This window comes from Capra hircus, chromosome 13, assembly GCF_001704415.2.
Source record: "Capra hircus breed San Clemente chromosome 13, ASM170441v1, whole genome shotgun sequence".
Lineage (NCBI taxonomy): Eukaryota > Metazoa > Chordata > Mammalia > Artiodactyla > Bovidae > Capra > Capra hircus.
Window position 1 is genome coordinate 56,388,486 of NC_030820.1, and position 25,434 is coordinate 56,413,919.

Genomic DNA, 25,434 nt, shown 5'->3' on the forward strand with positions numbered 1-25,434 from the left:
AGCCCCCTTGCTCATCTTGCTCCATAATTGACTTTAGATGAACCTACTTCTGGAACTGGAACTGTTTTCTGTCCTCTCCCAGGGCCCACAGAAAGCAGATGTGTAACAACGCCTATCACACCAGCCAGAAAAACCCACAAATCAGAGCAAACTTTCAGATTTTTTTATTTTGCATTTTACAGGATTTTCTGAGTGTTAGCACAATGAATGCGTTTCTGAGATACCATCCTGCCACAGAGCCAAACAGTGCTTAGGCATTTAAAAAAAAATGTAATTCAAGCCCTAAGGAACATGAGCTGGGATTCAGAACAGAATTTAACATCTCTATGTACAGAGATTCTGCTGCAAACACATCCACTGAAAGGAGTTGATGTAGAGACCAGTTTCACAATAAATAATTGCTTCTCTAAACTGTATACCATCTCGCTGGCACATCAGTCCTTTCCATTTCCTTATGATGGATATTCACATTCGTACCTTATAATACTCATTGAGAATTTAGCATTTGGTCAAGGCTAACACCTCAGCATCCACCATTCAACACCTTGGCAGGGGAAGGGGGAGGGGATGGGCGGCCTCTCCCCATCCCTGCTGTTGAAAAACACCGTCTTCTTCAGCTGCTCAGTAATCTCAGCGTAGCCACTAGAGCACAGCTGAAAGAGATTGCGAACTGTCAGGCGTTACAATTCCCAGTTGTTGCCAATTATATAGATAAATAGAAATTTACATAATTTACAAAGCGCTTGTGTCTGCGGCTTATTTTGAAGCCATTCCCCAAAGATCCACATTTCTTCCTGAAAACAAATATCACCCTAATAGCCTCGCGCTGGGGCTGCCTTCACAGCGGCTTCCAGGGAACCAGGTCTATGGTTCATCTGTGTGCCTGTTGGCAAAGGGCACGGAAGTCCCTCTGCCACAGGGCCTGGGGTTCAACACCTGAGGTTGTTCATTTCCTTATCACAAACATCAAGAATCCTTTCTTTCTTCCTTTCCTTTTCTTTTTTAGATGTATTCTTTTAGTGGGTACCAAGCACAGCTGAAAATGTCTGTCTAAATCCCATAAGCTTCAAACTCATCAGCTCCTGTAGAGCTGCGATCTGCTGGCCCACCCCTGGTGCCTGCCCCCTGTGATGGGTCGGACATCGACATGCTCCGACGGAGCCTGCATCTGTTCCCAGATGGACATGGGTTTACATTTGCAAAGAGTTAGCTTGGGGTCCACTCACTCCCAGAGAGAAGTGGCTTTGCGACGTGCCATACCTCTCCAAAAACAATTTCCTGAGTGAAACCGGAGCCTTGGGCTGCGGGCCCTGAGGCACAGCTGGGATCGTTTTACCCATTAGGGAAGCTGGGGTCTTTGGATGGGGCATTCTTGGGAAAGGGCTGTATTGTTAAGTGAGGACCCTTTGAGTGGGTTTTCTCTCCCAGGCAAAACTCGTTTCTTGTCCTCAAAGAGGTGGAAATGTGAGCCAAGGAGGAGCCAAAACTGAGGCCTTCCTGCTGCAGGCCCTTCTCCCCAGGGAGCTCCCGAAAGGGCCAGTGGAGGGGCAAGCAGACTGCAGGGCGGGGACGTCCACTTTGATGGAGGTCTAAAGCCTACTTGCTTTGTCTGGCCTTGACTTCAGCCTACCTCAGAAAAGGCAGGAGGGATATGTGAAAGAGAAGAAAGAAGCCTATAACAAAAGCCAAGCTCTCCACTACCTGAAAGGGAGCCACCCCATCCCTCTTCAGCCTATTCCTTGTTTTGGCAGAGCTTCTTGGCAATTTCAGAGCCTCCCATTTGCCTGAAAGTGTACACACAGTCATCGCTGTCAACAGAGCCTTGGGAGCTCTCTTCTTGCAGCCTAGTCCCATCTTTGAGGATCACAAGCTCAGGACAGGAGCAAGTTCCACTCTGAAAATGTCAATCTAGGGATGGCTAACTCCAGTCTTGCAAGAAAGTCGGGACCATGCTTATAAAGAAAGACTTTTCCTTTCCAAGCAAAGCTTCTTACAGGAGCTTGACATGCAACATTGTAAAGCCTAGAAGCAGATCCTTTCCAGGCCCGGGTGGAACATCTGTGCCAATGTCCTCACCTCCTGAACATCAACACAGGATAATGACAACAGCACTGGCCTCCCCTGGCTTCCCAGAAGGCGCTCAGCACAGCACGTTCCTACTGCAGGGCCTATGCACTTACCCTGCCCTGTCTGACGCCCTCTTCCCTTCCTCATCACTCTGGCTCACCCCGTCCCACTTCCTCTAGGTCGTTATGCCACTGTCACGTGGCCAGTGAGACCACCCAACCTGCAACCACCCCCAAAACTCCCTACCCCCAGCCTGCTTCCCGCTCTCCTTCACATGCCCTGCTTTGTATTTTATGTACTGGTTTGCGATCTGCTTCTCCCACTATTTAAGTGCCAGGAAGGCTGAACTTTGCTGTATTCTCGGTAGTGTCCCCAGCATTTAGGATGGTGCCCTGTACATCACAGGTGCTCAATGAATCCTTGCTGAATTGAGTAAACGACATAATAGGTGGATGGTTTAATCACACTACTCCCTCACTGAGAGTGGTTTGGGTTTGGGGTAAGGAGGAAGAGGCAAAGTGGGGACTGGTGGGGGCCTAACTCATCCTCTCCAGGGTCTGCCTCTGCCGCTCCTCTGCGTTTTTATTGTGGGTGCTGACAGAGTCCTCTCCAGATGACTCGAAGCGATCTGCCACCAATTTGGAATGTCTTGTATATATCCAGAAGGGTTTAACCCTCCCTTGGTCAAACCATGTAGGAACCCAAACCCCCTTCAGGCCATTGCTACGAACATAAATTACCATCCCATTGCAGATGTGTAGACAACTCATTAATAACAATTTCTGATTGATAGAATGACAAATAAACCCAGTTGGACTGCTGGAAGCCCACAGGATCATACAAAAACCACAAACGGGTTAAAAAAAACTTATGAACTGGAGGACTTGGAGAACCTGGCACCCAGCTGCTGTAATTCATCTCTGTCCAGAATCAGCTGCTGAAAAGAAGAAATGATTCTTTTTCTAAAGATCATATTTTGCTATGGGAGTAGAAGCACAACATGGGCTCTAGCAGATGAGCCTGCAGGGGTTCCAAGAAGCAGTGGTTGGTGAGCTTTATCCAGACCTGGTGAAATCCAGGGCTGGACATCACTGCTCAAAAGCTATAGGGAATGCAGGGGTCAGCTCCTAAGACAGAGGGCAGGCTGTCCACAATTTTGGCTGCTCTGACCCCAGGGGACAAAGCAACCCCCCCACATGCAGTGGGGTTCCTGCTAGCCACCTGCACAGACCAAATGCGCCCCGCATGTTCTCCATGCCGCCCAAGGGGCAGCAACTCAGAAAACAACTTCACCTCCTCGGACGCACGCCCCCCAGGGCACCACCAGTGTGCTTTTCCACTTCTTTGTCAGGTGTTTGTGCCGACCTTGAATTCCTGTGGGGAGAGAGCCAGTTCAAATGAATCAACCTACACTTCCATGTGGCTGGTTTTTCAGCATCCAGTAAGGCTTGTCTTTCCACCAGTATAAGCATGGTCCCCCAGGACCGCCTCTCAGGTATAGTTTCCGAAGGCTGAGCACGCGGGGGTGGAGTCCCACTAAAATCCAGCCTCCACCCACACTCCTCAGTTACCCACTAGACATTAAGGAGCCAAGAAGAAAAATGTGGTTGTGCTGGGGGTTCCAGACAGCAGGCCCTGGGTCCCTGGTTGGGGTGGGTTGCCACATAGAGAGCCCCCTTGCTGGTGCTTACTTGCCCAGGAAGCACCTGGAGGTGCCATCCCACCAGCGACGGCTCTCAGAAGAGGCTCAGCAAGGTAGCTCTGCCTGGCAGGGTCTTGGTCCAAATTAATGAAAAACAGGAGCGAGGAGCATTAATAGGAATGGCTATTAGGTAAAACCCAACTTAAATGGCCACCACAAAGCAGACCTAGGGCCTGCTGATTTATCTGAGTCCACACTGACTCACAAGCTTCTCCAGACGCTTGTAGGAGACTACAGGGTCTCCAACTCAGGGACCAGGGAGGGAGCCACTAAGGAAGACGATGAGTAACGCAGGTGAACGGACATTGCACATCTCACTCAAGGCCTTCACTCGGTACCAGCCTATCTGGCCACGCGGGCATGTGGGCTGGTGAGACCAGATGCTCCCATTTGTTACTTTTGAAGAAGCTAAAAATGTGCATTTGTGGGAGTGGTGGTGGTATTCTTCAATTTTTAAGAGTTAGCAACTTACTCAGATTTTGTCAAATTGCTATGTAATCCAGAAGAAATACCTCTGGAGACCAGATAAGGCCGCGGCCATTTAATGGGCTCCGCTCTGAAAGGCAGCGAGGGGATGGGATACCATGCCCACAGCCCTCCAGGAGCCGGGGCTCCACATCCCCTCTGCGCGGTCCCCACCCTCACCACGCATCAGATGGTATCCCCCAGGATAAGCCGAGCCCTCCTGTACCCACACTGCCTAGGGCAAGGATCTCTGGAAGTGCGGAAAGCCAGGGAGGGGGTCATACCCGCGGGCAGCCAGGGACCAGGTGCAGAACTGCAAGCAGGCGTCATCATCGCTCTCTGTGCAGGCACAGCGCAGTGTCCCCTTCACTGGCTGTGGGCTCTGTGGGAACTGCCCAGCCGACCTCCTGCCCCTGCTTCCGCTGCCTCTGTAGCTGGACAGTCCATAGGGCACAGTCCGTCTGCAAAGAAAAGAGCAACGTCAGGGCCACTTCTGGGCGAGCCGCCTGGGTCTCTCTGCTCTTGGGCGCCAGCAGGTGTGGACTTGGCAAAGGGGTGGAAGATGGTGGACGCAAGGTGGGTGAGGCAGGCCATGCAGCCACGTCCCAGGATCTGGTGTCCACACCCTCCCCACACTTTGAGCCTTGGAAAGGTTCTAGAGTGAACCCTTCACCCTGTTACCCCCACTCCCTGCCCCCTGCTCTCCCCTAAGCCCCAGGCAGTACGCTGGAGCCTCAGGGTTGGGAAGATGGGAAGTCCTGGTGGAGGATGGAGGATGGCCTGTTTGCACCCTCCCAGCAGCCAGCCCTGTCTGGGCGGGAGCCAGCAATGCCAGGTGTGTGCGTGTGTGCATTTTCCGTCTTTTCAAGACCTAACCTCAGCAAGCACACCTCCTGTCCTGGATCCTTGCAGGGCAATTCTGGTTTCCCCTTCCTGCATCCAAACCCTTGACATGGACATTCCCACTGGCCCAAATGCTGATCCCAGTCTTCATCCTTCAGCCAGCAGCACCTGAGCCTGGTCATCCATACCAATAAGATGCCTTCCTACCCCGCAGCCCAAGGCCTGGTTTGTTCCTGCCCCGCCAGCCACCAAATTTCTTCTGTGCATACATCAAATTTGTAGTCTGTGCTAACTGGAATACAAATTCAGTTATGGCCATTGAAACACATTGTGGCCTTGGAACAAGACTTCCTTAAAGACACAGACATGGAAGCCTCTGTGCCCTGAGAGATATATAGCCGAAGACAGAAACGGCCTTGGGAAAAGTCTTCTTATGAAGAAATAAATGCCTGAAACTATTTACCCATTTCATTTTATGGTTGGAGCTGGCGTGAGGGTGGTGGTGTCACTTGAAACAATAAATGTTTAATCTGTTTCTTATGCTCATGTCGATCCAAACCAGTGCTCTCCAGGGATGGGAGGACACTACCAAGCAATTCAGTGGGAAAAAGTTAAAAGCAGCTGCTTAATTCATTAGCACTACTGAATAGGATTGGGGGCAGATTAATAATAGCTAGAGGAAAAACACGTGGCCAAAAGTTACTTTTCCAATAAATTCTGGCTTTCCTTCCAGTCCCCAAGATTAACCACCTTGGTTTCTGTGAGCCCCATGAAGTATCACCAATCAGCCACCTCAAAGGGGGTTCTGACATCCTCTGTGTGCTTTCAAAATAACATCAAATTGAATTTCCTTTAATTTAAAACACATGCCATGGTGCCTTTTGGGGGTGGTGAGGACAAAGTGGGGGGGTGCCTCATCCTGACCTGATGCTTGGGAGAAACCTGCTCCCTGCTGGACTGGAGACTGGAGCTGAGAACATAACCACCCCCACCCTCTTTCTCTTCCCCTCTCCCCACTGCTCCTACCCGAGTTAGTTATGAAATGGTTCCTGGATCCAGGCAGCCCCAGTACGGAGCAGTCTGTGCTCACAGGATGGAGAAAGCAAGCAGGGGCCCTTCCCATTCTGAGCTGTGCATGTGTTTTCAATCACTCAATTGTGTATGACTCTTTGTGACCCCGTGGACTGTAGCCCACCAGGCTCCTCTGTCCATGGGATTCTCTAGGCAAGAATACTGTAGTGGGTTGCCATTTCCTTCTCCAGAGGATCTTCCCGACCCAGGAATTGAACCCTAGTCTCCTGTGTCTCCTGCGCTGGCAGGCAGATTCTTTACCCCTGAGCTGCCTGGGAAGGCCCTGTTCTGAGTGGAATCTTTGCTAAAACCTCATCTTTTCTCAGGAATGGGAAATGGTGGGGGTGGGGTAGCAAGACAATACCGACATTGTGGGGAGGCAGGATTTGGCTAAAGGTATAGATTTCCAGTAACAGGGCCACATTAAGTCTCTAGGTGTTGACATTAAACCCAGGCCCCCATTCCTTGATGAAAATTACACACAAGGATTAACAACCATGGCTCCCATTTTTCCATCAACAGCAAGACCTGCAATTTTGAAGTTGCTGTCAGCTGATTAGGAATTTGTGTGCTCAGAGCCACTCAACTTCACAAAAAGTGTTTTAAGTGAGGAAACAGGGCGACCTGGTATTCTTTAACAGAACTGCTAAGCACTTTCCCAGCAGCCTAGTGGGAGGAGCTAGTATGCAAATGAGCCCTTGAAACTTTCCAGGAATGTTCATGGAGGGAGAAAACCCTCTCCAAGCCTGGGTGTTCTAAGTGTGCACTCTGCTGGCTGACCTGGGAGCCTAGCAGGTGATGCAAGCTGAGAACCAGAGGACTTAGGATATAGTCCTGCCCACCAAAGGCCTACCCTCTGCTCCCCTCCTTCCCACAATAACAATTCCAGCTCCAACGAAGGCCCACTTCCAATAGGTTGAAAATTTAAAGGTTTTTAAAATCTGATAAGCGCTTAGTGGCTCAGACGGTAAAACATCTGTCTACAATGCAGGAGACCCGGGTTTGATCCCTGGGTCGGGAAGATCCCCTGGAGAAGGAAATGGCAACCCCCTCCAGTACTATTGTCTGGAAAATCCCATGGATGGAGGAGCCTGGTAGGCTACAGTCCATGGGGTCGCAAAGAGTTGGACACGACTGAGCGACTTCACTTCACTTCAAGCGCTTAAATAAGAGTTTGGTTTCAGAATGCCTTGGAAATTAGAACTTGATTTTAGGATTCTGAGGCTCCTTGGAGTTCTGTGTTGCAACATGGCAGCACTGGGAGACTCGGCACTTCAGCTTCCCATCCTGCTTGCTCCCAAGTGCACCCCAAGCTCCACCCATCCCCACCCCCCATCCTGTAAGCAGCTGCGCCTTGGCTGCCCTGTAGGCCTTGGGAGATGTGCCCTAAGCCCTGTTCTGTCCATAGATGTCAGACCCTGAAGTGGGCTCGGAGACACCTGAGGAGGGGGTGATTGCAGAATCATAAATACTCAGTATATGGTCTAGAAGAAGGGGCATATGGCTTTCAGTCCCATAGACTCCTTGCAGTGGGTAGGAGATAGGGCCAGAGGAGGGGCAGAGACGCCCTCTACCCCACAGAACCAGGGCAGGGGTCTTTCTTGTCCAGCTCTTACAGTGGACACCAGCTCCAAGAGAGTAGAAGACAGGGCTCAGTCTTTTGCACCTGCTGTGGACCCAGCACAAGGCTGAAAAAATGAAGACTATTAATTAAGTAACTGGTTGCTGAGCGTGAGATAAACTAGACCAGTAAGACTGGATTCTCTCCAACCTACAATGTTCAACAACCACAAAATTCCAACATTTGCCAAGCATCCACTATATCTGGAAATACCTTATTTTACTGCACTTCACAGATAATATGAATTTTACAAATTGAAGTTTTGTGGCCACATGCATTAGATGATGATTGGAATTTTTAGCAATAAAGTAGTTTTAAGGGCTGTATATTTTTTAGATATGCTGCTGCTGCTAAGTCGCTTCAGTCGTGTCCGACTCTCTGCGACCCCACAGACGGCAGCCCACTAGGCTCCTCTGTCCCTGGGATTCTCCAGGCAAGAATACTGGAGTGGGGTTGCCATTTCCTTCTCCAATGCATGAAAATGAAAAGTGAAAGTGAAGTCGCTCAGTCATGCCTGACTCTTAGCGACCCCATGGACTGCAGCCTACCAGGCTCCTCTGTCCATGAGATTTTCCAGGCAAGAGTCCTGGAGTGGGGTGCCATTGCCTTCTCCTTAGATATGCTATTGCATACCTAATATACGGCAGTCTAACATAAACAAAAGTTTCATAAGTGTTAAGAAACCAAAAAATTCGTGTGACTTGCTTTTTCACTTTGCTGAGGTAGCCTGGAACCACATGTGCAGTATTTCCAAGGTCTGCCTGTATCTCCCTGGTATTATGCCAAGTGTGATGAGGATGCAGAAAGGCCTTCGGGCATTCACACACTACTGGTGTGTGAAAACAGTACAGGATAAAGAAACCTCACAAGCCAATATGCACAGGTATGTGCAAGGTACACAGAGCACAGAGAAAGGTTACCTGGTGATCCCATTATTATGCTGTATAGCACTTACATGATGATCACACCACCTGTTCCAGTTTCCTGATTTACAAAAGTCACTGGACTGATGGATACACTGCAGTGCATGAAAAGTGCTTAGCAAAGAGCTCCTAGCAGCGAATGGATGTGGCTTCTGCTGTTGCTTTTTTGGTCTGGGAATTCAAGCGAGTTGTACCAGGCATAAAAACCCCTATCTACCAGCCCTGCATTTAAGACGTGTGACTAAGGAGGAAAGACAAGTAAGAAGGAGCCAGAATGCCGCGTGGCAGAGCAGTGCCATTCTTCGCCAGGCTTCCTTTGGCTGGGCCATCTCTCTACACTGTCTGCCCAATAAGCACTCATATTTTAGTTGTTGCCTTGGTACCTCTGCCATTTCTTGAATGATAAAGAAACGAATGTCTCTTGAATGGTGAATTGGGAGGAACTAATGAAGGAACCCTGAAAATGAAGTGAAATTGGCTGAGAACTTTGACCAGCACACCGTCTGACCTGTGGTTTAGCCTCCTGTTCTACAGTGGGGCTTAAAGAACAAAGTTCTTTATAAAAGTAGGCAACATTTCAACCTGCTAATGTTCCAGTTATAACCCAGAGCTCCAAACAAAAGCGAAGCAGGTGAGATCAGTACAAATGCTCTTAGACAAAAGAAAACACCCCAAAACAATCATACTGACAATGTCTAGTGTTGTGTGTCTTTGTATATTAAACTGTCCTCAGCATATACTCAGAACATTCATTATTTGATCAGTGATGGTGATGCCAAGATCATACTTATCACAGTGTTCCTTAGTTCCCATTTTCTCCCAGCTGTCATATATAAACGTTAGTAAATACTAAACTTTCAAATCTCCTGTATTCATTCTCCATCTGCATCATCACCCAGCCAGACTAAATTCTCAGCAAAGATGATCGAATTGTCCTAGAAAGCCCAGTTTTCATAACCCCACCTACCCACCCCGAACTGAATAGCACTCAACAAATATTTGCAGAGTGGTTTCCAATGTACGGGCCTGGACTAGACTTCTGATGATTCATGACGGGCCCATGGCCCTGTACACACACAGTTTAATCTAGTACAGAGGTTAGAAAATTGGCATTTCTGTAGGCTTCGTCCAGTCACAAGAGGGTGGTGTTTTTGTTTTTGTTAACTTGAAAATTTCACACAAATATCCCAATTTCCATCTTCTCTCAGTTATACTCACTCCAGTCCCACACTCCAACATAGCAGCAGCTGTCTGAAGCTGAGTAGTACCATCAAAGCCTGGCTCAGACACTCTTGTTTGGCCCCAGTCCCTACTCCTGTCCTTCTCTGCTTGCTTTTCTTACCTGTCTGGCCTTCATGGGTATCTCAGGGTACAATCCCTGTTCTAGTGGCTTGTTCCATAAAGCAAAGCCAGACAGATCATGTGACATGGTGACAAAATTAGCACCAGCTACTATTTTTCCAAACTGTTGTCATTTTCAATTTTAAAAAGCCCAGGTTCTGGTGAGTGTCTTCCCAACAAACAGAACATTTTCACTTCACACTCAGACGTCAAGATGATGCTGTCTCCTCCGCTTCACATTTTCCTTCTGAAATGGAAGAGCAAGGTCAGGACTATCTTTGGGACACATCGTACAGGAGGCACGATGCTGCTGACCGGTCCTGCAGCTGAAACGAAGAGGAACAACTGTTTGCCAGTGGCAGGCAGATGGCAGGGGGCCCCCCCAGCTGCCAGGCACCAGCGGTCATTAGATACTGCCCCTCACAACTCCCCGGAGAATCAACTTCTAGACTCCAACAGGCTTTCTAACTAAGGCTCAATTTCAGATTTTATTGGGCAGGGAAGAAAATGTGGATCAACTTCATTGACTGTCTTTGTAAAACTTAATCAGAAAAAAGTGTGAACTAAGAATTCTGTTAGAAGAATAAGACAGAATGAAGTAACTACAGAAAGTGACTGAATATTCAAAGGCCTGTAAAAGCATCCATTCACTTCAAGAAACATCTAGTGGACTGCCCCCTCCCCACTTCCACTTTGCACAAAGACATAGAGACAAGGAGGAAACAATAGCTCAGACACAGAAATACCCGCCTTAAAAAACTTAAAAGCCCAGGATTCTCTAGAGCCTGAGTTCAATGCTGGCTGTTTTCATCTCCTGGAATCCAATCTCTTGTCTTTCCCCTGGGGAATGGTCCCCCTTTCCCTGTGTGAGGTCTTGATGAGACTGTCAATCACTGTATCTCACCTTCCCACACCTTAAGACTCATCAGGTGACCCAAGCTGGCTCACGGCACCCTCTCCTTCCCAAGACACCTGAGAAAACCAATTCGAGGTCGGAAAATAGTTTGGATGGGAATTCCCTGATGGTCCAGCAGTTGGGACTCTGAGCTTCCCCTGTAGGGGACACAGGTTCGATCCCTGGTCTGGGAACTAAGATCCCTCATGCCACATAGTGCAACCAAAATTTTTAAAAAAAGAAAATAGTCTGGAGCTGCTACTAACCATCCTGCCTTGTCTGTTTGTGCCCTGGGACCCGCAGTCCTGTCCTGGTTTCTCTCTCTTTCTAAGCTTGGTCCTGCCTCTCCCTCCCTTCCAGTTTGTGGATCACACCATGTCCTTCCAATAGACTCCTATGCTGTGTGAGCTACATTTAAGTTTCTGTTGCTTGCAACCAGTGACCTCAAGCTGACCCTGGAACTCACTCAAGACGGATGCAACCATGATCTCTTGGGTTTCATAGAAAGACCAGGAGTCTCTGCAGCTGCCAAGGACAAGTAGAGATTTTCTTCATTGCAACAAAATACAAAAGAATGTGTTCCAAGTCAGGACAAACAAAGCTAGCTTTCTTCCCAGGTGTGCCCACTGTGAAATGTTTGGTTTGGATCACACTGTCCTTTGGGCAGGTGGGAGCAAGCATACAACCTCATGATGCTCAGAGATACTTGGCTAACCACCTCAAGAGGCTTATCCTACAGTGAATTTACTCCTTGTCCACTCATCAAATGCCTGTGAAAGTTGGCTTGGGACAGGCCTCATGCCAGACAACCACTGGGTGCCCTTCCAACCTCTAGGAAAGAAAATAACCAGGAAACACATCTCCTTAGTGACCTCATTGTACAAGCAGAAACACATGCTTTCTGGTTCTAAAGAACACGACATGAACTTCCATGAACTTCCCAAAACAAACAACATAAAGGGAACTGGCAATCGGCAGCTTTGCTTCTGCAGAAAATTGCTGCATCTCTAAGTGGGAGGCCCCCAAGGCAGACTGTTCCTCCACCAGCCACCAAAGGAGGAAGTCCTCCTGCAGCCTCAGAAATAGCCAATGACCAGAATATTTAGAATATCAAAAGGGTGAGCAATGTGCTGTGAGTTGGTAGTTAACTTTTTAAAAAAGATATCCCCCCCCATCCCCCGCTCAAAGAAAGCAAACCACAACTTATGAGTTTACCCAGGACTTGGTTTGGGGGGAATTTTACCAGAATTATATGTATTTTCAAAGAAAACATTGACCCCCATCAGTCGGACCCAAGAAGGGGTGTTTCCTCACGTGGGCTGCAGGTGTGGCTTCCTTCCTGTCCCCTGGGGTAGGTAACAGCTGACCTCTGCCTGTCCACCTCAGCATCCAGGGAAGCCCAGGCAGTGCCTGGCTCGGAGCAGGTGCATAATAATACTGCTGCTGCTGCTGCTAAGTCACTTCAGCTGTGCGACCCCATAGATGGCAGCCCACCAGGCTCCTCCATCCCTGGGATTCTCCAGGCAAGAACACTGGAGTGGGTGGCCATTTCCTTCTCCAATGCATGAAAGTAAAAAGTGAAAGTGGAGTTGCTCAGTCGTGTCCAACTCTTAGCGACCCCATGGACTGCAGTGCATCAGGCTCCTCCATCCATGAGATTTTCTAGGCAAGAGTACTGGAGTGGGGTGCCATTGCCTTCTCCGATAATAATACTACAGCATCTCAATAACAAGGGTCTGCTATGTGAAGAAAGGAGGGAGGGAAAGTGAAGTGAAAATTGCTCAGTTGTGTCCGACTCTTTGCGACTCCACGGACTAAACAGTCCATGGAATTCTCCAGGCCAGAATACTGGAGTGGGTAGACTTTCTCTTCTCTAGGGGATCTTCCCAAACCAGGGACTGAACCCAAGTCTCCCACATTGCAGGCAGATTTTTTACCAGCTGAGCCACAAGGAAAGCCCAAGAATACTGGAGTGGATAGCCTATCCCTTCTCCAGGGTGTCTTCCCGACCCAGGAATTGAACAGGACTTCCCTGGTGGCTTAGAGGGTAAAGCATCTGCCTGCAATGCGGGAGACCAAGGTTCGATCCCTGGGTTGGAAAGATCCCCTGGAGAAGGAAATGGCAACCCACTCCAGTACTCTTGCCTGGAAAATCCCATGGATGGAGGAATCTGGTAGGCTACAGTCCATGGGGTCTCAAAGAGTCAGACATGATTGAGCGACTTCACTTTCACTTTCTCCTGCATTGCTGGTGGATTCTTTACCAACTAAGGTATCAGGGAAGCTATCAGGGAAGGAGAGAAGGAAGGAGGTCTTAATTGGCCATTACTTCTCATCCAAACCCAATCTCCCAAATGCTTAGAATTCTTAGCTGATGCATTGGATTTCTACTATCATTGTCCTAGAGGGAATATGGTCTCTAGATCACTTAAAATGGAAAAACCACATCTTGATAGTAACTTCTGCAGACACATGAGGAAAAAACCAGGCTGCCTGGAAGGATGAATCTCAAAGACAAAACCAGGGGCCTCTCTAGGCTGACAGACCTAGGATATTGGTCCAAACTGAAGACTAGCTCCCAGAGAGGCCCTGGCTGAGGGGTTTCTTTCCAGGGCTGAGAAATGAAAGGGCTGGATCTTTGGAGACTCCGTCCAACTCCAAATTCCGTGGAGAGATTCCCAAATGCCCTCACTGTTACACCTGAGCATCTCCGAATAGCACATATGCTAGCGTAGGGCTTCTCTCCCGCAATGAAACCACAATGAAATGTGGGGTCTCTACCCACCCCGAAGTGGAGAGAGTCCCAGGATCTTACCAATTGTTTTCAGAAAGCTTCATCCAAAGAGTAGGACTCTTCCACATCCTACCGCCATATAACTGAGCTTAGAGATAACCCCAAAGCCAAAGACTGAATCGTGCCATCAGGTCCCTGAACACAGTAGCCTCCTCCCCTCACACAGGCACACGGCTCTGAATGAAGTCTATTTAGAGGAAGCGCAAGTGGTCAAAGCAACAGAGAGTAACAGAAACATCCTTCTGCGTGTGTTGTGTGTGGGGTGGAATTTCAAAGAGTGACAGCTCAAAAAATAGCCAAGAAGTTAGGGCAACAAATGCCTGCAATATTTGCAACTGAAGCCATTTAGGGAATCCGACAGGTTAGCTGGTTTCCCCCCTGTCTGCTACAACCCAAATGCGTCCATGTGAGTTAGGTTAGAGTTTCCCTCCCCAACCCCCAGTGACCCTAACACATTCCAGGTCAAATGTAGGCATGAGCAATCCACGTCTGTCTGGCACAGGCTCATTATAACTTTATGCAAAGCTGCAGACAGATGTGGCTCAAAATAGTTACCAGCAGTGGAAACAGAAGGAGTAAAATAAGGACCAGGTATTTTTTTAAGGATGGGGGTATGTGTAGGGGGATTTAAAAAAAAAAAAGTTCAGACGCCATCACACATCCCTTTAAACAACCCTCAGAAAGAAGAGAAGACACCCTCGCTAACTTTCAGAAGATTTCATCTTTAGGATGGAAAAACCTTACTGAATGAAGACATACTTGCCATGGCAACAAAAATAAAGACACCCATTTCCTTCCTAATCTAATTTTTTGCATTGTTGTGGTCATTCTGATCACTTGATTGCCTACCTCAAACTAAGAAAACTTAAGTCCCTCTAGAGACACAGGCTCTATCCCCAAAAGAGAACCAAGCAGAGTCAGATCCTGTCTTTATCAGAAATGTTGGTATTTAGTTGATTATGACACTTCTGCACTGATTTTCATTTTTAAAAAACATCGCATTCCCTTTTATTTAATTTTATGGCATCCCCTTCAAGTTTGCACCTGAAAGAGTATGTCATGAGCCTCACCCTATCTTGCCACCCTACAAGAAATCTGTGGAAATCAGATGTAGAAAAACCCGGAAAAGCTACAGACACCTCTGCTCTCTCACAGACTTGCTTCTGGCTTTTGGCAAAGCTGTTCACTGCTCCCCAAGTTGTGGGCCATTCATGTCATCACCAAGCAACACAGGACCGCAACACCTCAGCCACATCTGACAGCCTCTGAGCCTTTCTCATAGGTGCATGAATCCGTTTCTGTTTTTTAAATTACTGGGCCAAGCACAGGGCTCGCTGGCTGCCGCATCCTAGAGTTACTGTTTATTAAGGCCTCCTGCTAAGTGGGCCCTGAGAGGTCGTAAAGTAAGGGAAGACCTGTGCCTCCAGGGCTCTGAACATCGCTAGGTTCTCCAAATGCTCTTGGCTCTCCTGAGACTCCAAACTGGGGCAGCTGAGAAAGGGTGGGGATGCCCTGTTCTGCTGTCTGTTCCTGGGGGCTTGGTGGGGCAACAGGACTCTAGAAGCCCCTGGAAACTTGTCTGGACCAGCAGCTCATCTACATTGTGGCCATTCCCTGGATTTATTTTCCTTCTAAATAAAATTGGTTCCTGTCCCAAATAGAGGGAAATGGTGTGCGCATGCGTATGTGTCCCATTTTAAGGAATTCTGTTTCCACTGAAACATGGCTTAGACTGAGAGGGTTTCCTTCTGTTAAACAGTGAATCTACTAATGTACTCCAAAGCTGAGCAATGGTTACAGGGAACTACCTGGAGGGAGGAAGTGGAGCACAGGCAGCCCCCATCAAACTTGCTGAGATGCTGTGGATCCGGGACAGGATTGCGATCTGGCGCTACAAAGCCTGTGAGTTCCAACCGGCTGTGGGGCCCCCCTAAGGAAAGCACTGTTTGCTTCCCAGCTTCCTTTGTTTTAAATTCTTGCAGGAACAAACCACACCAGAGATGTCACAGCCTTTCATCTGCCTTCAGATTTAAGGCCAAGTTCCTAGTTGCAACGTCCTCTGCATCTAGCAAAAATCCAAGTTTTCCCTTCGGGGGCACACAGGGTCATGACCTTCTCGATGCAAATCAACCTGCTTTCCAGCCTCAAGTCTCTTTCTTATCCAGTCGGGATCAGCTGCATTTCAACAAACCCATCTTTGCCCCCAGACATCTCACCTCCTCACATCCATTCTGGGGTAGAAAAGGAGACTTTAGGTCCAGCTGAACCCAGCCAGGAGGTCACCTTGCATGAGCTGACCTTGCCAATAAACTCTGAAATTTAGCCCCAGGGCTATCAAACTTTAAAAATGCATCTTGCCGTGAAATGTTCTGAGCTACTGCTACCCAAACTCAAAACTGGAATGTAAACATGTACAGATTTCTAAGCGGGAGAGGGTTACATGGGAGGGAAATGACTCAGAGAGTAAAAACATGATCAGTCAGAAACCTGAGTTCAAGATCACTTTTAGTCTGGCTGATACTGTCTTCTCTTTTAATTATTATTATTTTGGCTGCACCCTACGATGTGTAGGATCTTAGTTCCCTGACCAGGGATCAAACCTGAAACCCTTGAATTGAAAGCAGGAGTCTTAACCACTGGACCATCAGGGAAGTCCCAATAACCATCTTTTTTTATGTGTTCTTATTTATTTACCATTTTTGGTAAACAAATTCTGTAGTTATTTCCTGGGATCCCTTCCTGGTGGCCCACACTCAGGTCTTGGGTACTGAGACCCAGGTGCTGTGTACAATGAGAAATGACTGAAAGGCATTGTGTTTACTCTGTTAGGACTCAGCCTTACTAAGATTTCATCATTTAACAAAGGGGTTCCAAACAGATCATTCAAATTATCCTGACATGCCCGGTGGCTCAGATGGTAAAGAATCTGCCTGCAATGCAGGAGACCTGGGTTCAATCCCTGGGATGTGAAGATCCTCCGAAGGAGGGCATGGCAACAAAGGAGGGCATGGCAACCTATTCGAATATTCTGGCCTGGAGAAAAGGAAGAGGAACCAGCGATCAAATTGCCAACATCTGCTGGATCACCAAAAAAGCAAGAGCATTCCAGAAAAACATCTGTTTCTGCTTTATTGACTATGCCAAAGCCTTTGACTGTGTGGATCACAATAAACTGTGGAAAATTCTGAAAGAGATGAGAATACCAGACCACCTGACCTGCCTCTTGAGAAACCTGTATGCAGGTCAGGAAGCAACAGTTAGAACTGGACATGGAACAACAGACTGGTTCCAAATTGGAAAAGGAGTATGTCAAGGCTGTATATTGTCACCCTGCTTATTTAACTTACATGCAGAGTACATCATGAGAAACACTGGGCTGGATGAAGCACAAGCTGGAATCAAGATTGCCAGGAGAAATATCAATAACCTCAGATACTCAGATGATACCACCCTTATGGCAGAAAGTGAAGAACTAAAGAGCCTCTTGATGAAAGTGAAAGAGGAGAGTGAAAACGTTGGCTTAAAGCTCAACATTCAGAAAACTAAGATCATGGCATCTGGTCCCATCACTTCATGGCAAATAGATGGGGAAAGAGTGGACCCAGTGTCAGACTTTATTTTTGGGGGCTCCAAAATCACTTCAGATGGTGATTGCAGCCATGAAATTAAAAGACGCTTACTTCTTGGAAGGAAAGTTATGACCAACCTAGATAGCATATTAAAAAGCAGAGACATTACTTTGCCAACAAAGTTCCATCTAGTCAAGGCTATGGTTTTTCCAGTAGTCATGTATGGATGTGAGAGTTGGACTATAAAGAAAGCTGAGCGCCGAAGAATTGATGGTTTTGAACTGTGGTGTTGGAGAAGTCTCTTGAGAGTCCCTTGGGCTGCAAAGAGATGCAACCAGTCCATCTTAAAGGAGATTGGTCCTGGGTGTTCATTGGAAGGTCTGATGTTGAAGCTGAAACTCCAATACTTTGGCCACCTGATGCAGAGAGCTGACTCATTTGAAAAGACCCTGATGCTGGGAAAGATTGCGGGCAGGAGGAGAAGGGGACGACAGAGGATGAGATGGTGGAAGGCATCACTGACTCAATGGACATGAGTTTGGGTAAACTCTGGGAGTTGGTGACGGACAGGGAGGCCTGGAGTGCTGCAGTTCATGGGGTCGCAGAGTTGATCACGACTGAGCGACTGAACTGGACTGAACTGAACTGGAGAATCCGCATGGCAGAGGAGCCTGAAAGGCTACAACCTCAGACACGACTGAGCGACTAAGCACAGCACAGCCAGACCCGCTACCATGCTGCCACATCACCCTAGCCCTCCCCCTACCCCCACTGTCACTGTACGCACCTGCTTATTTAGCACAGGGAGCCCCAGAGCAATGCCTTCAGAGAACACCATGCCCCTTTCCCCGAACATTCCAATTATTCACCAGGGAAGCAAACAACAAAGGAGGGGCAGAAAAGGGCAGGACCAAACCTCATCAAGCCTCAACAACCTTTGGCCACCAGGGTGCTTATCAAGCGGCTTATCAGCAGGGCAGTCAGCCAGACACACCTTTTCCCAGGGTCTGTAAACCTGATGCAGAACAAATGCTAAGAGATTGCCCACCAAGAGGCTTAGCGTAGGGAAAAACTGGGGTACCCGGGTGCAAGCTCCTCAGTGTCACTGCAGGAAGCTGGGTAAGACCATGGTTTAAGGGTCCAAGGAAGCCGACTTCAGCAGGACTTGAGCTTCTTCGTCCCAGGCTCCTCCAATCACAGGCTGTGTGGGGCGACAGGGAAGGTTATGCAGCCCCCAGGGTTGTACACTTATCCACATGGTCCTGTGGTCCTGAGGTATGGAGCCCACTAGAGTGGGCTGTGCTCAGATACTGTGCTCAGATACTGTGCTGAGAACACTCCACACACTCTCTCATGTCATCCTCACATGTCTTTACTCACAGGAGTCATGGTCAACATCAGTGTGGACCATTGCCTGCAAGATCATGATCATGCTCAAAAGACTGTCCCTCTGCCTCAAAAGCTGTATCTCCAGCAATGGTACTCCCAGTCCTGACTTGCGGGTCACATGATTGTTATTGGGATCCCTGCGATCACACAGTGGGTGGACAGCCAGTCCCACATCAGCGGGAGGCTGGAGAACCAGATCCATCCCTTCCACTGGGATGTTCTCAAACTTAAAATGTCCCCTCCCTAGAAACATGTGGCATACCTCTCTTGAACAACAGGAGGGGCAAAGATGACTCTGTTGAATTGTTGCCTTTTTGTGGTAGGATATATTGAACAATTATTATTATGTTTACACCTCTTCTTTGGGGAAAAATATCATTCCTACTGGCTGAGTCAGTGTGGCCAGGCTGGTCACCTTGTTAGGTCACCATCCTAGAGTCACACTTTTGCCTGCACCTTACCTGGGGGCACGGGGAGAGGGCGGTACCGTCCCCAGGCCATGCAGCGAATCACAAACAGGACACCGGGCAGAGCTCCTGGGGCTGGAGTCTTCTCACGAGTCTACAGAGCCCAGATTTTCCACCACGGCCGTGACTCCAAACATCCTGCACTGCTCTTTCCAGAAATGCATTCCTGCTTGTCAGACCATGTGGCTCAGACTTTTGTTTGGAAACACTGTTGCTGTCACAGCATCACAGTGCCTCTGTCATTACATCCTTGGAGGGATTAACAGATGGCAGGGCCACTCAGCTCTCAGGAACGAAGTGGGAGAGACTGAGCGGGGCTCCTTGCTGGGGGCCCTGCAGCTTCATCGGCTGTCAGAGCTAGAGGTTTCACTCTGCGGCCAGGTGGATGGATGGTAGCACGGGCAGAGGGGCTGCCCTGCTGAGGGTATGGTTAGCACTGAGAACTCTGTGATGGTTAATTGTATGTGTCAACTTGACTGGGCCACAGTACCCAGATCTGTGACCGAAAGCCAGTCTAGATGTTGCCAGGAAGGTATATTTTAGATGCAATTAACACTTAAATCAGTAGATGTTGAGTAAAGCAGATTACCCTTTATAATGTGGGTGGGCCTCATCTAATCAGGTGAAGGCTCTGACAGAGAGAAGTGAGATGCCCTGAGTAGGAAGGGAATTCAGCCTTCAGGATGCCTCAGATTGCAGACTGTAACGTCAGTTCCTCTCTGTGTGTGTGTAGTGTGTTTATATACACATAAAGATCTGTATATACACATCCTATTAGTTCCGTCTTTCTGGAAACACCAACAGAGACAATCCTTCACAAGATTGTCACAAGACACTCCTGTTTTTGAACTATTCTTGTGGAACAGCCCCGAGTGCACAGGGATTTAAGTATGTGGCCTGCTGCTGCTGTTGCTGCTGCTAAGTCGCTTCAGTCGTGTCCTACTTGTCCCTATTTCTCTCCTTATGATCTTATTCTTGGCATATTTTCCATGACCATGAGATGAGATGAGTATTTCCTCTGAGGTGGGGCTTTGTTTTCATTGGCAATGGTGGGGTTGCTGGGGGCGGGGGAAGGCACAGCGGCTTCCTAACAGGACCAAGGAGAGCCATGAACATCCCTCGCCTCGTGGGCGGGCAGCCGTCTCCGCTGCCTCCCCAGGTCTAAGAAGGCACCTGCCTGAGATGCAGTTGGCTCATTTCTCTTTGGGGCCTGAGATCTTCTGGAGGAAACAATGGAAGTTATGAGCAACAGCCCCAGAAAAATCCACATTCCTGCACATGTCTCTAGGGATGTAAGACCTCTGGGACGGGACACCTCATTCGTGGGAGAAAGTCCTGCAGATAGAACCTCAGTGACAGCAAAGACCAGCATTACTGAGCATTTACTATGTGCTGGGTGCAGATCAAGCTCAGATCTGGAAAAGCTAAGTGCTTAGAAGGATGTGAGGAAACCAGAGAACTTGGATCTCATGCCTGGAAAACACCTCTGGGAGCAGCTACTCTCTACAGCCTTAACTTTCCACATGAGATGCAAGAACAACATCCCCCTTTAAGCAGCCTGCAGGTCCTTAAACGCAGCTGAAATGACCTTCTCCAAGAAGGCCTTGCAACTTCTCAAGCATCATTCTGAGATAAAGCAGGATTGTTGCCTCTACCTCCGTGCAACTGGAAGGCAGAAGAAGGAAAGACACCAGAAGCTAAAAATCACCCAGCGTTCCAGACTCTCAATTTAGGCATGAAGACCCAGACTCCTGTGGTCTCCCAGCACAGCCAGTGGTGGGGATAGGATGCAAATCATACTTGGAGAAGTCTCAGGAGATGAGGAAGGTCTACTGAAGAAGAGGGACGACAGCTAAGAGAGAGGAGCCCTCAACATAGGGCTCTGATGGTAGGTTGGGGAGGGAATGGGAAACAGAACCTGGAAAAGTCCTTGTGTGGGTCACCCTGCCCTTTAGTTCAATCCAGTCATTTTCAGATGCTTCCATTTCTCCGAAAGCCCAAGTTCCCTAAAGCCCACCCCTCACTTTGCAATCTTGTCCAAGATGTTTTAAAGTTTGCCAGTGAAGTTGCCCATACAGCAACAATTTTCAGAAGGAAGGAAAGAGCGAAGGAGGGAGGAAGGGAAAGAAAGGAAAGCAGAGAGAGACCATCTGGGAACATCTTCTGTATAAAGGTTACGTTGCTTGTCTGACTTTAAAATGCTCAAGTCTGGCTATTGTCATTTTCTGTTTCCCAGGGTAGCTCATGAAACTCCCAAACACCATATTTAATCCTTCCCTCTTGTGTTTAAAATGAATCAGGGTCTGGGAAGAAGGGAAGAGGTAAATCAAGCTGTGAGGGGAACATTAGCAAGTTGGATATCCTGGAAAAAGCCAAAGACCCATGGCTTCATCTCAGGTCATACATGATAGCTCAGAATGGGGAGACAGGATTCCCACCAGGTCATGGGGACCCATGCAGCGAGTGCTCAGAGCTTGGCAACAGGCAGAAAACTAAGGTGGTCTCCCAATATCCTCTCCTCTCTCCCCTCCTATCCTCTGCAAAGTCCCCTTCCCCTAACTGGCTTTGCTTTCTTCTTTCTCCTTCTAGAACCACAGCCTGGGATTCTTGCCAAGGTTGCCCAGGGTTCTGTGAAGCTAATTTAGTCAGAGGACGATGCCAGGAGGATAAGAATCAGAGAGGACAAGTATCAGGATGATGGAGACTGCAGGAGAAGCTGGCCCTGACCGCTGTATGGGAATAGAAGGCTGTCAGTGGCAGCCTGTCCAGGAGTCCCTCCCCAGCACACCTCTCTTTTTAAGATCTGGTCTAGTCATCCCTCTGTGTGCTGACCAGACATAACCCAGCAAGCAAGTTCTGGCATCGGGGTCAGCTCTCTATTGGGTGGCCTGGGATAAAATACAAATGTAGAGCCCTTGCTTCAAAGAATATTAAGCATTTCATTGTGTTGTACACCTGAAACTAACACAATACTGTACATCAACTATACTTGAATTTAAAAAGTATTAAGCATTTCAAGACATCAACTATACACTTTATACTATGAGGGTCCTTCTGAGCCGGGACCTTGTACATGTGTCCAGGCTCCTGGGTGGAGCCAGTCCTGCCTGCCATGCAGGACAGCAGGGTGACTTTCCAGACCAGATGTACTCAGAGGACTCACGACCTGGTTTTGAAAGATATCTGACCCCCTAGGTTCAGTCTCCTTTGCACTTCATCCTCAGGGTATCGGTAAAACAAGGTGGCTATGTACGGCCCATCAAGCTGTCACCCAGGGTGCTCAGAGGTCACATGGCTCAGGGACAAAGGAACCCCTGGATCAAGGGGACCCAAACACCGATGCAAAGTTGCCTGTCCAGGTCCAGGGCTCTGGAAAGGCTAAGCAGGATGCCCAAGGTATCCCAAGAATACCCAGAGACACCTAGAGACGTCTGGTCCAAGTCCTGGAATTTAGAGACCAGGAAAGCAAATTCCAAAGGCTGGTGATCAGATGAGGTCAAGCACTTTTCACAGTTTGCAGGAGGATGTTTCTTTAGAAGGGGTTCCTAAGCTGAGTCATTACCCAAGGCCTCGGGAGAGGGGGTACTTTACATTAAGGAGACTCCACGAGGGACTCAGGTGGCACTGTCTCAGTTTTGCAGTAAGAGAGTTCTTACGGACTGGAGGAGAGAAGGGGAGCTGTTGGGTGCAGGGGTGACATGGGAGAGAGGAGGAACTGTGGGCTCACCACCCAGGAGGTAAGGAGCCTGAATTCCACGGAATTTCACCCCGTGGGGGAGGTTTCACTAGGCCCTGCCTAGCCCACCCCTGCACTCCCCAGAGAACAGACTGCTTTCAAGGAATTTGAAACTCCTTGGAGCCTGGCAGGGTCAGCAGAGGGGCAGGACCCACATGGCCCGGGGGCAGGAGTAACTTTCAGGGCTTCCTCCCCCCAGAGGGACTTCTCAGGTGTCTAATCCCTCTGGCTGGTTCATTTCATTCGCCCCTCCACCAGTTCAGACACTCTGGGCTTGGGTTTCTCCCAGGCCAGGCCCTCAGAGGAGATGAGAGTCACATCCTTGACCTGCAGAGCCAACCTGGGTTGGCAGGAGGGCTGAAGGCTGTGCCAAGTGGGCTCTGGGCTGACTGGGCTCAGAAGGAACTAGGTCCTCCTTCAGTGTGAAGAGAGGGGCCTAAGCCAGGAGCCCCCCTCCCCTCCCCCCGGGACAACTCCCCCCACCCCCAGGGCTGACTCACTCAGGAGTGTTGATCCAGATGATGTCCAGGTGGCAATAGTAGACGCACTCTTTGTCCTTGTAGGTAAAACATGTACAGCGCCGGGCTCGGTGGTGCACAGGGACCCCCTCGGCCCCCTGCTTCCCAAACTGACTTGGTCCCTGCTCCCGCCAAGGGCTTCTGGGGCTTGGACCCCAGGCTGCCATGGTGGCCACAGTCTCCTTGGTGTCCCCCTCCGATCTGGCTGCAGAGGGGGCCCGGGGCATGCTGTTCCTGCCAGCATCCCCAGACTGGGGGTGAGGCACCCATCCTGCAGGAGGCAGATGGAGGGGCTCCTGAGTTCCTAGGAATGCAGACCTTACACCCACCATCCCATAGAACCTGGGGAAGGGGACAACCAAACTTTCTGCCAAGTCTGCAAGCTAAGGGCACTTTTTGTTAAGTCTCCAAGCTACTCCCAATGTTCGGAAAATTTTGCAAAGCTATGTGCAGCAGTTTCTGAAAAGCTTGCAAGTTGTGTGCACACTTTGTGACAATCTTGGGAGCTCTTCTCACTTACTCCACAGCGTGCAAGCAATCTGCACCCACTGAAAACGTGCAAGCATTGTGCAGGCTTTCTGAACACTTTGCAATCATTTTGCACAGTTTCTGAATCGTTTGCAAACTTTTGGAAAAGTTCCCGACTTCATGAAAAATTGACCAAGTCGGCCCCGGGCCCCAGGTCTGCCTGCGTGTGGGCTGCAACCTCCCGGGCCCGCGGGGTGGTCCGTGCCCTCAGCTTCTGCCCTCTAGCCTGCCCCCAGGCCGCTCCCCTGGGGAGGCACCCTCCCCGCGCCCCCGATCCGGGGTCCTTTTGTGTGCGCTCGCGCCAGGAGACGCGCGCCGCCCGGCCCGCTTACCTGCGGCGGAGGTCACAGCGAGCCCGAAAAGGAAGCACAGCCCCAGCTCCATGAACCCGGATCGGGCGTGGGCGCACCGCGCGGGAGGACGGGCGCCTGTGGCAGCCAAAGGGCGCTCGGGCCGGGCACAGCGGGCCTCACCCTCCAACTGCAGATGCTTCGAGGCCGGCCGCTGGCTCGCCGCCTCCCAGGCTGCGGCCAGGAGTCGGCTGCGACCGTCACAAACTTCAGAGCGCGCTGCCCATCCCGGCTCAGGGCTGCCGGCTGTGGGTTAGGGCTTTTCTGGCTCCCGCACCACCCCTTTCGCCTCCCCGCCCCCCGGAGGGGCTGGAGTTGCAGCGCTGGGGCCTTTGAACCCGGGGCTCACGGGGGTCGCCTCCCAGGCGCTGGGGAACCAGCTAGTCGCGCAGCGGCCCGCGGCGCACCCAGCACGGCGAGGGGTGGGGGTGGCGCGCAGGGCCGGGTGCGATGGGTGGGGTGGGGTGGGGTGGGGGCCGGGACAGCTGCCGGAAGGCCACGCGCGCGCACACACGCACATGCACACACGCACACGCGCGCACTCCTGCTCGCACCCCTACCTCGCTGCCTCGCTGCCTCGCTGCCTCGCTGCCCCGCTGCCCGGGGACCTGCAGCTCCCACCCCAGCACAGTGGGAGAGATAAAAAGACTGCACGGGGAGCCTATCTTTTATCTCCAGAGTTCGAGAAGGCAGCATTTGTCAGCGTTCACCTAATGACACCTTACCCTTGCACAGACCTGCCTGCCAAGGCCCTGGGCGTACTTTACACTCGTGACTCACGGGCACCAGCAGCGTCTCCCAGCCTCTCCCAGGAGCTCACAGCCGGTGGGTGTGGGCAGCAATCAAGAGCAAAGTCAGCCGAGAAGTAGGGTTAGCGGTCCTGGGGTGCCCCAGCTCGCTCAGAGCCCCTTGTGCAGGGGAGGTGGCTCCAGTGAGAGGCAGGTTCCTCTCTTCATTGCCCAAGGTGGTCTTCTGGGCCTCACATATAGGGCATTCTCCCAGCTCCCCTGAGACTGGTCCCCTGGGCTGAGCAGCACAGGGGAGAGGGTCGGTCAATCTGTTTAACACCCTCTGTGCTGAGAACGGTGCTTGGAAACTACTCAAGAAAGATTTGTGGATGAATGAATGAATGCTTCCTGTGGACTCTGCCCTGGA

The 25,434-nt window shown here is 49.8% G+C and overlaps 1 protein-coding gene across 1 annotated transcript; it reads right to left on the reverse strand.

Moving 5' to 3' along the window:
- EDN3 (endothelin 3) lies at positions 143–24,695 on the reverse strand. Its single transcript, XM_018057604.1, has 5 exons — positions 24,262–24,695; positions 23,384–23,672; positions 4,519–4,695; positions 3,361–3,441; positions 143–653 (listed from the first exon to the last, which is right to left on the reverse strand). Exons 1-5 carry the CDS (start codon positions 24,311–24,313, stop codon positions 614–616), a joined length of 639 nt encoding a protein of 212 aa, XP_017913093.1. The 5' UTR covers positions 24,314–24,695; the 3' UTR covers positions 143–613.